This window comes from Gallus gallus, chromosome 4, assembly GCF_016699485.2.
Source record: "Gallus gallus isolate bGalGal1 chromosome 4, bGalGal1.mat.broiler.GRCg7b, whole genome shotgun sequence".
NCBI classification, from domain to species: Eukaryota; Metazoa; Chordata; class Aves; order Galliformes; family Phasianidae; genus Gallus; species Gallus gallus.
Genome location: NC_052535.1, coordinates 8,884,797 through 8,897,497, shown reverse-complemented (window position 1 = coordinate 8,897,497; position 12,701 = coordinate 8,884,797). Strand labels below are relative to the sequence as shown.

General features: G+C 42.1%; 1 protein-coding gene across 4 annotated transcripts in view; it reads right to left on the bottom strand.

The window, feature by feature from the left end:
* Positions 1-12,326, bottom strand: part of HDX (highly divergent homeobox) — a 43,789-nt gene extending 31,463 nt beyond the window's left edge. Inside the window, exons 1-4 of one of the 4 annotated variants that reach the window (XM_040698831.2) lie at positions 10,699-12,326; positions 10,150-10,296; positions 7,521-7,667; positions 2,718-3,836 (exon numbers count right to left, since the gene is read on the bottom strand). In XM_040698831.2, coding sequence (XP_040554765.1) covers positions 2,718-3,836; positions 7,521-7,667 — 1,266 coding nt within the window. In that variant the 5' untranslated portion in view covers positions 10,150-10,296; positions 10,699-12,326. Of the gene's footprint in view, positions 1-2,717; positions 3,837-7,520; positions 7,668-8,027; positions 8,085-10,149; positions 10,297-10,698 lie in introns of those variants that run through there. The other 3 variants (NM_001031120.4, XM_015278279.4, XM_046940022.1) reach the window with 3 other exon arrangements.
* Between the last annotated feature and the right edge of the window lie 375 nt (positions 12,327-12,701).

The window sequence follows — 12,701 nt, the reverse complement described above, 5'->3', positions numbered from 1 at the left end:
AACTGGAAGGCAAACACACACTAGTTCTGACAGATCTGATGTCAAATAGAATACCTCAGTGCAACTATCTGAAAGACAACATACATGGAAATATACACTGAAATCTAAAACGGCACTAAAAGTGATTATGTAGCATAAGGTCCCTGCAAAGCCTTTTCCCAGTCCACCTGTGGATTCCCTGTGCCAAACTCTCAGCACTGGGACAATTCAACAGCCCCTCCACCAGCCTCAGCTGCTGCATGTCCTGGTGGAAGTGGAGGCAGCAGGCAGTGCTCCTGCAGCCTGCTCCCTGCTGCTCTCCCCAGCATTCCCAAGGGCCCTCTCTGATCACACCTCTGCAAGCATCCTTAAAGTGAACCTTACTAATAAAGAAATAAGTACTATATATATATATATATTCTACTGTGCTGTACTTGTTGCAAGGTTTAGAATTCTCCCTAGAAGAGCATGGGGCTACATTAGATTAACAGAGCTTCAGTGTGTATAACAAAGTAATTTAAAAAACAAAACAAACAAACAAAACACTTTCAACAGTATTTTTGCCCCTTAGGGTTGGGGGAGGAAGCTAAGGATAAATCCCCATTCAGCCCCGAGGTCCAGTAAGAATAGCCTCTCCTGCTCAGTAAGCTCAACGCCAAATAACAGAAGTTAGTAGGTCAAACAATTTGCTTAGCAAAAATGCTCAGGCATTAAAATCAATCATTTATTAAATTTATTTCTAGGTTACACTAAGATGAATTTCATTAACTGAACCAGTAAGAAAGCTGCAACTAATTGCTAATTAGATGCCCCACCAATGTACAACAGTAATTACTTCATCAAAACACACATCACACATTCCTCCTTTTAAAGAAGCATCTGCTTGGATGTTTAACTACTCTAACAAGCACGTAACTCGGGTTTAATCTACTTTTAAATTGAGGAAGATATCCCTGTGTTTAAGGGTCTTCACTGTTGGCGCTGCTCTGAAACGTGCTAGAAATCTCATCAAGGAACTGGGAGAAGTCAGAGCCACCATTTCTTCAAGGCAGTACAGGATCTGTCCAGGTTGTAGGACACTTTTCCTCTGCAGGAACCACGACATGCCTTAAGATCACAGCTTTTGTCTCCCCCTATAAATTCTGATACTGAAAAGTGCCATCTTAATATTTCACAGAGTGGATTGCTACAGCAATAAATGCATTAATAGCAACCTTCCCAGTTCTTCCAAGGCTTAAGAGTGCATGAGGGCAAAGGATGCCACAGGAAATAGGATTTCCCTCAGTCTAAGGTATATTCCTAAATCCAAAGGGTTTGTGAAAGACTCACATGGATGTCAAATGGTATAAAGAAGAATTCCTCACTTACCAAACAATAGGTACCTCATTGTAACAGGGGACAAAAGCATCACAGAAACAACAATAAAGTAAGTTACAAAGACATCCCTGATCTGATTTATACCATACCACACGGCCAGGTGGAATGGTTCATGATAGGTGACATTTTATCTATGAAGAGATTCAGGCCCTACCCCAAAGTATTCCAAATCCATGTTATTATTATTATTATTAATTTCTAATGAAATTTGAAAAGAAAGAAAAAAACATACTGACAGTTTTTCAAAAGTGAAATGAAGTGCCAAGAGCACACAGCTGGATGTATCCATACTGTATTTCATTACACGAAACTTTTCTCAACAGTTTCCTTAACTGTACTGTATCCACTTTCACAGTTTTACTTTCCCTTTACAAAAGGGATGTGCATATTTATAGCTTTTCTTCTCCTATGAAACAGGAATTTCCAAAGTAAACAGCATTTAATGAATTTTTTAAATTCAAGAACAGTAATATCAAACCCTGACAGACTGTATGAGAGGAAAAGGGAGAAAGTGGGGGAAAAAAAAAGCTCTTTTGAATTACTCAACTTATAAAAGGCCCCAAGTAAGGACTGCCAGTGTCCTATCTACTACACAGAATCCAGACCAGAGTAGTTCTGGTGATTTCTGGTGAGAAGGGGCAATTACAGACTCAAAAAACTTTCTTTCAAATTCTGACAGAATATAGGAACAAGTCAGAAAGAAGAGGGAAAAAAGAGAGACAGAAAAATCACCATATATTATATTGTTCCCTATACTAATGAGCAACACACATTAAAAGATGATATATTTTTATATGGGTCATTTTCAGGATAAATTAAAACAGAAATAGCATGCAAAAGCAATGAGTAATATAACAGCCTGTCAGTCATAAGACATTGATGGAAGAGCTAATCCAACCTGACATTAATAAGGGCAAGCAACTATACAGCATACGGATGACAGTGTGATCCCACATTCTGCCCTGTGCCACACACAAAGTATGTCTGCAGAGGACCAGCAAAGGGTACAGCTGCGACATGCACTGGTAAGCCAAGTCAGGACACATGGCTTTAGCATGTACCAGCAATCACAGGTATGATCCCCCCCATAAACAGTTTTCCTACTGAATTCACAAAGCCCATGCTGATCTTCAGTATGTGACTACTCACTGCAGCCACAGGCTCAGCTACCCACATAAAAGTGCTACTATGCTACAGTCCTACCTTCACTTTTAGTAAGGAATTACCTCTGCTGAAAAGCAAATTGAGCACAGCTTACAGAAATACAAACCTACACTTTACTAGCTAACAACTTCCAAAGACAACAGTACCTATCTATGACCTTGTCTTCAACATTTGCAGACAGATAATTGACAGATTACCTGGTAATTATTTTGGTTTTGTGACAGCCTCAGTTGATTTGAAGATGTAAAATGAGGAGAAAAGGTATTTCTTGATGTATTAGCACTGTTATATAATGTACTGGATGTATGTAATGAGGTCCGTGCAGGCAAGTGGTAGTCTCTGCTGTGATACAGCATACTGTCAGGTACGTCCCTGGCATTCACCATCTGAGAACTACAGCTCACATTTCTTCCTGGCCCAGACAAGGCTGCACTTTGGTTCTCCACTCGAATAGAACTGCTACTTTCATAGTATCTTGAATAACTTTGTATTTGTGCTCCCATGGATGCTAGTTCTTCTTCTCTAGCGTATTCATCATCCACATCTCCAGTTTCCATTGCAATGGACAGAGAGCTGCCTTCCACCGAGCAATGCTTCTGTGCTGTACTTCCTCCCACAATTCTTTGAGGTTGATCTGTAACTGCCAGAGAAAACACCTCACGGATTTCCAGGTTTTGCGTACTACAAGGGTCCCTAGCGTTAGCCCTTTGTCCAGGGGGCCCATGTGATGCAAGAGCTGCATGTTCTGGTTTTTGTAATCTCTGACAGCCCATGAGTTCAGCTTTACAGGGTCTGTGGCATATCATTGGTTTCTGAGGTAACACTAACTCTGCAGTTTGGACTGAAGAACCACCATAGCTTTTTTTCGTGTGACTATAAATGGAGTTTGCAGAATTCAGTACACTTGTTTGTCTAGATAAAATAATAGTTTTTTCCCCTACTAATAGGGAAGCATTTTTACAGTGTGGTATTTGTCGCCCTATAGGGATGTGCTGCTGCTGAAAGTCTGCGTCACTTTTTCCTGGTAGTCTTGGAATAGAGGTTTTATGTATTTCTGCCATTGAAGCGTTTGTTTGCTTGGTGGATCCTTGCCTATTGGATGAACTAGCAGGACTGTATATACCAGTAACTATTACATCGTTATTAGAAGAGGTCCAAGAAGACTGCTGACTTTGGGATCGAGCAATATTTACCACATTTCTGACCATTGCTTCTGGTGGTACCGAGGGAGCAGTATGGGCAGTCCCTGGGGGAGCACCTCCAGATTCTAAAGCACTCTTGCTGCTCATCTTCCTTCTTTTATTGCCAACCCACGTCTGCAAACAATAACAAACACAAGCATGAAATAAGCAGAAAACATTAGGCAGTTTCAGTTTTAAGCAGATCTGATGAAATGTTAAGTGTTGAAGTTGAGACCTAAGTTTACAAATCCATCAATCATTTAATGATTATGCAGACCCTGAACAACTCAAGGTAGAAATCCATGTCTCTCATGCTTGGGACTCATGTAGCAATACACATGAGAAGCCATCTTGACTTCAAATCTCCAGTTCCTCAGAATCCCTCAGACTGCATCATGCCTTCTATCCCAAAGCTATCCTTAAGATTAATTTCACTGGCAGCCCATCACTAATTCCCCCAAATATCAGTTTTTATATTTAGTGAAGGTTTAGCATCCCAAAGTGCTGAGATATACAGTGAAATTTACTTCTAAAAGAAGGAAGATTCTGTAACCAAATAACTGACAGACACAACTCTCAGAATTGTCTTGACCAGAAACTGTTACTTCTTGAATTTAGGTTAAAAGGAAGAAGAGAAGAACAGGAACAACTTCTGATAAAACACTTTTGAAAAATATTCAGACCTACAGACTAATTCCTCTTCTGCCAGCTGCACAAGACAAGATCAGTACTGGGGCTAGACTGCAACAGCCATTTGCTATGATGGACATTTCTGAAAGTGACAATGACCATATACAGATACATTTTTCAAGTAGGTAATTCTTCCTCTGCTGTAAGAGTAGAGCACAAGATGAAACATACTGCTTGTCTTGCAAGTAACAAATTAAGGTACAGCTAAAGGAACTTAAGGGGGAATATTAACTTCATTGTTTCAAGATAAAGAGAATTCATCTGGTAGAATCATCAGCTCTAACACTAGAAGCATAAGCACCATCTAACTCCTCCTGGGAACTTCCATGGTCAGCAAGACAGGACTTGTTTTGTTCTTTCACCACAGTATGTTTGTACTGAATGTGACAGCACAAGCAAGCAGATATAAGGGCCAAAGAACTTCTTTAAAAAAAATCCTTTAGCATCAGCTTTTGCTGGTTATTATATATAGATACAGTGAAACAGTTGTCTGTACCACTCTGGGTATCACATGCTGCACACCTAATACCAAACCAAGGCACATCTCAGCATTGAGCAACCCAAACGAGTTGATTTAATCAATAAACCTCTTCATCCCACTGCAAGGAAACAGCACTGAGTACCTATCTCAGATTTCCACTTCACCACATGAAAGAAGGCAAGATTTCTTCACATATTAACACCTGCTAGGGAAGGAGATTTTTTTAGAGCAAAATGCACTCCTCTGTTTTAAAGAAATATCTTGAAATCTCTGATCCACTCTACTCACATTCCTTGTCCAACTGTACAAAATGCCTAATTTGAAGCATGATTTATTGCATCTAATCTCAGTTACTTGTTTTAGAATTCTGCTTTACAGAACCAAGTTTAAATACATGAAATTAGAGCCACAAGACTGAAGTTATTTCCTTTTATTGCTTAAAACACATTTTAGAAGATCAAATTTATTTTTCATTATTTCTTCTCAGTCAGCAAGCTTTTAAACCAGAAATTATTATTAGAGACACTGCAGATTTTGAGCCAGGAAAAGAGATACCCCCATTGAATTTCAGACTGTCCCACAATCCATATACACACCACTGAGTGACTGTCAGTAGCACTCAGCCATTAGTTTTAACCAGTTCCAGCCTAAATATGACATAAGATGTCCTCAGGAACTCCATCAAGAGATGTGAAAACTAAGGAAGCTCTTAGTGCTCTGTTATAGTAATATTTACTGTTGTACTGAGGGGAGAACCACACGGACCACCACCCAGATCAGTGCTCCTCAGCACTCGGTGATAACAACTACAAAGATTGAAAGCTGGAGAACTTATGCACTTTAACAAGTCATACCTGCTCATACTTAATGCAAAGCCAAAATACAACCAACAGTAGAAATATGCTAATATTAATCAACAAAACCATGCCATTCAAACCCTGCATGGTTCACATACGGCTCCATTAAATTTGAAGAGGGTGGGGGATTTTCCTAGAAGTAACCTTCCATGTTTCTTGATTTTGAAAGGGAGAGGCATATTTTATACAGATTTTATTAGTGCAATCCATATGTTCACACCAAATCATAATAGGACTTCTTTCCAACACCTCGAGACTGTAGTTCTGCGGGACAAGGCTACAGAAATCCTCACTTGGGGCAATGAATTAGTTTATTTATAGTTATGAAATTTGAATTATAATATGCATTTAGGTAATTTGTGTTCCTCTTATAGTCATATCTACAAGCATCAGCTGCAACCTACACTTCATTCTGTTAGCACACAAGGAAGTACTAATCCTGGACTGAAAATCTTACAGAAAAACAAAGCAGTGGGCTGCTAACTAAGAGGCAAAAAGGAGAAGTCTAAAGAAGAGAAAGGTAAGATCAAAATATATATATATATATATATGACAAATGCAGGACAAATGGTCTGTTTCCATTGCAGTTCACAAGTAGGAAGAGTATATGTTATGAAAAGAATGGTTCAGCAAAAGAAAACACCTAAAGAAAAAGGCTATGGCACATTATTGCAACAAGGGTAATAGAGAAGGGAATGGTAATAGGAAGATGGAAAGTGAATGAGGAGTACAAACAGAGGAGAGACTGGCTGCCTCCTCCAGGTCCTTGAATCAGAATAAAAATAGAAAAATAGGCACAACTACACCATCAGCAAGCAGACTCCTGTTACAACTCTCCATCTGTGGCAGTGAGTTAGAGTTTACGGGTGACTTTCAGAGCATCCTGAGCTGGGAAATTAACCCGAGTATTTCCAGAGTATTCTGAGAGAGGGGAATCTAGTTAAGAATTAAGGGGCAGGAGGGGCTGTTATTTTCAATATACCATAGGCACACGTCTAAGAAGAATTGGACTGGTCTCACTTTTTCCTCCTTGATGCCCAGTGTTGCAGCACCTACTGCTAGCTTCACTACCTCTGTTATTCTTTCAGTTTATGCCCCATGATTTCTATTTCTGCTCCAAGACAACAGCCATTTTATTGTCTAGTGTTTCACAAAGGGATTCTTATTTCCAAAGTCTATGAATCCCATGGGAAGGGAAGAGCTCCCGTTAGCACTAGTGACATTCTTCTATAAGAAAACAATGTATTCACTGTAAATAATAATGTGTGACACAATATTTGTGATTGTGACATGGAACATGAATATGGCAGCATTTTGTATGAAAAACTGTAATTTTTTCCCCCCAAACACATTAGGTCATAGAAATTGCTTTACCTTAAGAATAGTTTTCTACAAACATGACCTTTCTTTGTTAAAATGCACTGCACAAAGTTGGTATAGGGCAACTCCATTTGCAGTTTAATTTAAAAAATACAACAAACAGGAGACATCAGCAAGAGACAAAAACAAAGAAATGAAAACAAACCACAACCAACAACAAAACAAACACTCCTTGTGCCATTCAGGCACCTGCTTAATACAGCAATCATGCAGTGACATTTCAGAGAGAACAGACTATAAGCAGGCTCACTGGATACAAATGCACGTCATACAAGTGTGAAGTCTGACTTACAGACACAGGAAGACACTTCAGCTCTCTGAAGTTATTTGGTGTAAAGGAATTAATGTGTACAACTTAAAAATAAATAACTTACAAACTTACAGACAAATTTGGAAAGCCTCAGTACTTACCCTGACTACGCTGAAGTCCAGTTTAGTTTCTTGTGCACACTGTAATATGAGCTGAAAGCAATTTTTACTTTGATTTGTCATTCCATTTTCATAATAACGCTGTAATATCCTTTGTTGTTCTACAGTAAATACAGAACGCAGATTCATCTAAAAATAAAAGAAGATACTCTGAAAATTGGAATACAAAACTGTAACACTTGCAGAATGCACAAGCACTTATTTATGCTTGTGATAATGTTAAGCGCTGACATCTTTTCCTTATGCAGTCCTTTACCAATACTTTTAGGTCCTTTCAAAAAAAACAAACAAAAACCCCTAAAGCAGCAACACTGGTACAGTCAGCATTCCTTTGTGAACTACATGTTTAGAACACCACTCATAGAATTCCATAAGAAAGTATTACATTGTATTGCTAAATCCAAGAGCTTCCAATTTAAGACTAAATCTTTTGCTTAAAATAAAGAAAGGCATTAGGCAAAACAATAATTAGTAATTAATTAGTAATACCAGCCATTCCAGCAATATTGGCAGATGTGTCCCCTCCCCTACCAAAAAGAGATACATGATCTGAGAAAAGAATGAAGGTTACAGTCTGGTATGGGGAGTTCCCACTGACTCCGGCTTCAGCAAATCCTACACTACTACGGCCGGTCATTCGTGCTCCTCCTGCTGTGTCAGCAGTGGCACTTTGCAGCTGCAAGGTCGAAAAAAATCAGGGACCAGAACTGATGACCAACTTGAAAAACAACCACAAACAAACAGAAAGGTTGTAGGGGGTGTGGACCAGCTCCCTGCCTGGGAAGCCACAGCTACATGGGGCTACGGTGGAGACCCAAGGGCCAAGGCAGCCTCTTCAGCAGCAGTTCAGTGGCTGAGTTAGATCAAGTACAGCTTCGTGGCACATTAAAATCATGCCCGAGACTGGAAATGGCAAACTGCATAATATTGCCAAGTGCAAACAAATTAATACAGAAGATATCCCATAGTGATAAAGTGAAGTTTCACATTAGCTGTATGCTCTATGCAAGCCAATAACATACAACCCCCCAGTTATCTATTCTGATCAGAATTACTGAAATCAGCAAGTAAAGCCCCATCACCACAACATTTCCAAAATAGTCCCTTTATTTTGTCTTAAACAGAATGGAGCCAGCTGAGACAATGCAATCCACTGTCCAGAAACAGCCCACATCTGACCTTGTGCTTCAGGAGGAGGAGGGGAAAAGAAAAAGCCATCACCCACCACAAGTTATTTTTAATACTTTAAATATTCACTTCAAAATAAGGCAGAATGAATGGAAGAATCCATACCATAATCTTGCAGAAAATAAAGTGGATGGGGGAACCCTTTGTAGTTAGCAAGCTTTTAATTATTATTTCTGGAAATTTCACATGGAAAGTAGTAGAGTGGAAATAGGCCTAATCTTTGCACAACATCTAATGGAGCAAATAAAGAAAATGATTAAGGGTTCAAAAGCACAAGCAAAAATTACTGCATTCTTTTCAGCTTAAAAATCAAAGATGATTTTGAAACCACATTTTTACCTCTGTTCCTAATTCTTACTTTATATTCTCAGTCAAGTGCATTACTACCAAAGTCAGACTTTGCCAGTCATGCACCTCCCAGAATCTGTATTTTAGTTATTTTCAAGTTGGGTAAAGGAGAGACTTGCTTTGAACATTGAGCTGTTGAAAGGAGTTGGTTGAATAACAAACCAATAGAGCTCATAAAAATCTACTTTATAACATTAAGATTAATCTTCCAACCTCTCACGAGGATACACGTGATGATGCAGTCACCAGCTGATTTATGCTATTTTTAAAGAACAGAATCAGGGCATGCAGACCTGGAAGGGACCCACACGGACCATTGAGTCCAAACCCTGGCTCCACACAGGACCAAACAAAATCCAAACCCTATGTCTGAAGGCATTGTCCAAAAGCTTCTTGAACTCTGGCAGCTTGGGGCCCCAAGGAGCCTGAATGTGAGTTGAATTTGATTTAATCCTCACCCCCTCCCTGGGGCCCCAAGGCAATTGGCATGGCCCACATTACACTTCTGTGTCTATTACTCTTCCACTACTTGTGGTTCTGTTTTAGAAATAAATAAATAAAAATAATAAATATCACAAATCTCAACTATTTAGATTGCATATTTAGCAAAATCTCATGTAATATGTGAGCTGTTCATAGCAGGGCAGGAAACAGAAATTCTCACAAAGATCTTAGATTACACAGAACAAGAGGAAGGAAATCAGGAATCACCTTAATATCAGGTGGTTAGTCAGTAGTTTTCTCCTTTTAACTTCCTAATTTCTTTGAGAAGCATTACCTGCTCAGCATCAGTTTGCATAGCTATACAAGAACAAGATATTAATTCTTACGTTTTCCTTAATATCAGAGTTCCCTGACTGTTAGGAAAAATATATACAAATTGGAGATAACTTATGAAGTACTGACATTACCTAGCAGTAATGTAGCCACATTAGTATCAAGGGAATCAGTAGCTCATACGTCTCCGTAATAAGTTTGGTATTAGTGAGGACAATCTCTGTAACACCAGAGGATGTGATCTCCTATTCCCAATTTGTGTACCTACAAAGTATACCAGTTTGTTTAGATTTCTCACCTTTGTCTTGAACTGCAGGCTCCAAGTTAGAAATCCACATGGATTCTTATCATAATTTAATTTTAATCTTGACTCGTCAAGCTTAGAAAAGACACACTGGAGCTTTTCGGAAAACCAGGCGTCCAGCTGGTGGCCAACACATTGAAACTGAAATGAGAGTTTGTTTCAGAAAAGAACGCTGTGAAATTAGTGAAATTCAGGCTGAGCAGTATGCAAAGTGAAAGCCCGTGAACCTTCAATAAGAGCTAGGGGTAACAAAGCTGTATTTCTAACAATTCAGCATCTGCCCGCTCTGCTAATAAAATGAGGCAGTTCTGGCACACGTGTTGACGTTTAAGTGACAGCGCTGGAAACAATCTACGACAAATGAGAAATTAGGTTTGCTGGATTTCCTTCACAATTGTTATGAGCCCTAAGCCAATTAGCATCATTCAGCTTTTCAGCCTGGTAATCTCCCACTCCTCAATCTACAATAAGCCCACCAAGATAAAGATGTTGGAACTTCATTCCCTTTCCAAACTGAATACTAATTGCAAAAAAATATATTACCAGATAGAAGCCCTTCTCTGCATGCAGTGGTTAGGGACATGTAAATGTACTCCAAATGCTGAAGTCAGGCCCTGGGGATCTACAGCTTGTAAGCAGTAAGAATGAAGATGGGTACTGCAATGCCCTTCAGTTTCTTCAAGACTGCTGAATATGAGCCTGAGGAAGAACAACCCTACTAACACATTTCAGCCTGTCACACTTGCTCCTCATCAGAGGAGATCAAGGTTATTTCTATGGCTGAGCTTCTTTAGACAACAGTGCAGCGACTTTTCCCGAAGTATTCACCATCTCTGCCTTCCTGTGGCAAGAGCAGGCACGAGTGAGAGGGGGGACATGGAAGAATTAAGGCCAGCTTGGCTTATGAAGTAATACTGCCTTCTCTTTATGAACTGTACGCTTCATGGAACAGCTGTGCCCCATGGGTGGCCATAACGACCAGTCCTGCCACTGTGGCTCCCTGATTCAGTACCTGGAATTAGGAATCTCTCAGGCAGAGCCAGGGCAGCCCATAGACACACCGGTGTAAAGGAGCATCACAGGTGAGAAAACAGGGAACCCTCCCATGCTCACGGCTCCGTTTGGAGAAACAAAAACAAGACAAGTGTGTTCAACAACTATTTATCTGTTCTGCCATGACTGCTTCAAAGTCTTTGGGGAAAGGCATATAAAAGGAGAAGCAGCAACTGAAGGAGAAAAATACGCATTTTTTGTCATTTACAACATAGAGCACTGCAGACATCAAAGAGGCAGAAGCACTGAAAGTGCTGAGCAGAGCAGCCCCACAAAGTAGAACACTACACTGACAGCACCAATGCCTCTGAAAGCTGGGAAATAAAAACTTATGAATATCCCTGTGATTTCAAACAGAAATCCGTCCTGGACCTGAAATCGTACTTAGGAATATTTTCGCTCAGAATATGTGACACCACAGGTAACTGTAAAAAAAAAAATCTCCACGTTATAAAACGGCCATGGATTAAGACACAGTGACAGAAGGAAACAGGTGGTTTTGGTTACTTGCTTGCTTTTAACTTGAGCAAAAGAAAAGTAACACTAGAAGCAAACAGCACAACGACAGCAACGCCCACCCCACCGCGTAGCAGAGGTGATGAGCCTTCTGCGCATGCGCACACAGCACCCCGCCGCTCTCCCACACGGCTCAGCGCAGTGCGCAGGCGCAGTTGCCCTCCCTCAGCCGGCCGCAGCCTGAACCCGCTCACACCGCGCTGAGGTGCGCGCACGCGCAGGGAGAACCTTCCCCCAACGCACACACAGAAGCGCGCCGAGCGGCCGTGCGCGTGCGCGCTTCCCTAGCAGCGGGTGCTCGGCGCCTGCCCGTGCGGGGCCGCCGGGGGAGGCGCAGTGCGCGTGCGCGGCCGAGGCAGGTCTGCGCGCGAGAGTCGAGCCCGCGCGGCCGCCCTCCCCCACCGCCAGGCCGCCGGCCCCGGGGCGCCTCCCGCCCGCCCGGCCCCGCCGCGGCGCCTCGCGGGCCCGGCCCCCGGCCGCACCCGTCGGCCCCGGGACCCGGCCGCCGCCCGGCCCCGCTTACCGTGCTGCGCGGGGCCGGTCTGGGGGGCTCGGGGCTCCGGATTCAGCCGGTTTCGGCTGGGTCGGTCCCGGCGTCACACAATGAAATCAGCGCCTCCGATCATTAATTCTCATCATGATCGTGACGTCAGCGCAGACAGCGGCCAATGGGAGCGTGAGATCAGCGCCGGCCGGGACAGTGCTCGCCCCCGCCCCCCGGTCCGGGGGGGCGCCGCCGCCCTCAGCCCCTCCGCGCCCCGCGCCCGCCGATATCCCCGCCCCGGGCGGCAGCGGTGGGCGCCGGGGAGCGCCCGATGGAGGGGTAGTGAGCGCTGAATGGTGGCTGAACAGCATTGGCTGCACTTTGCAGCCTTCTTACCGCTGGGCAGATGAGGAGGTGTGTCCCGTAAAATGTAAAAGATAGAAAAGGAGCAGGATTTCGATTATGTGAGCATCACGACGGTGAAGAAATAAAC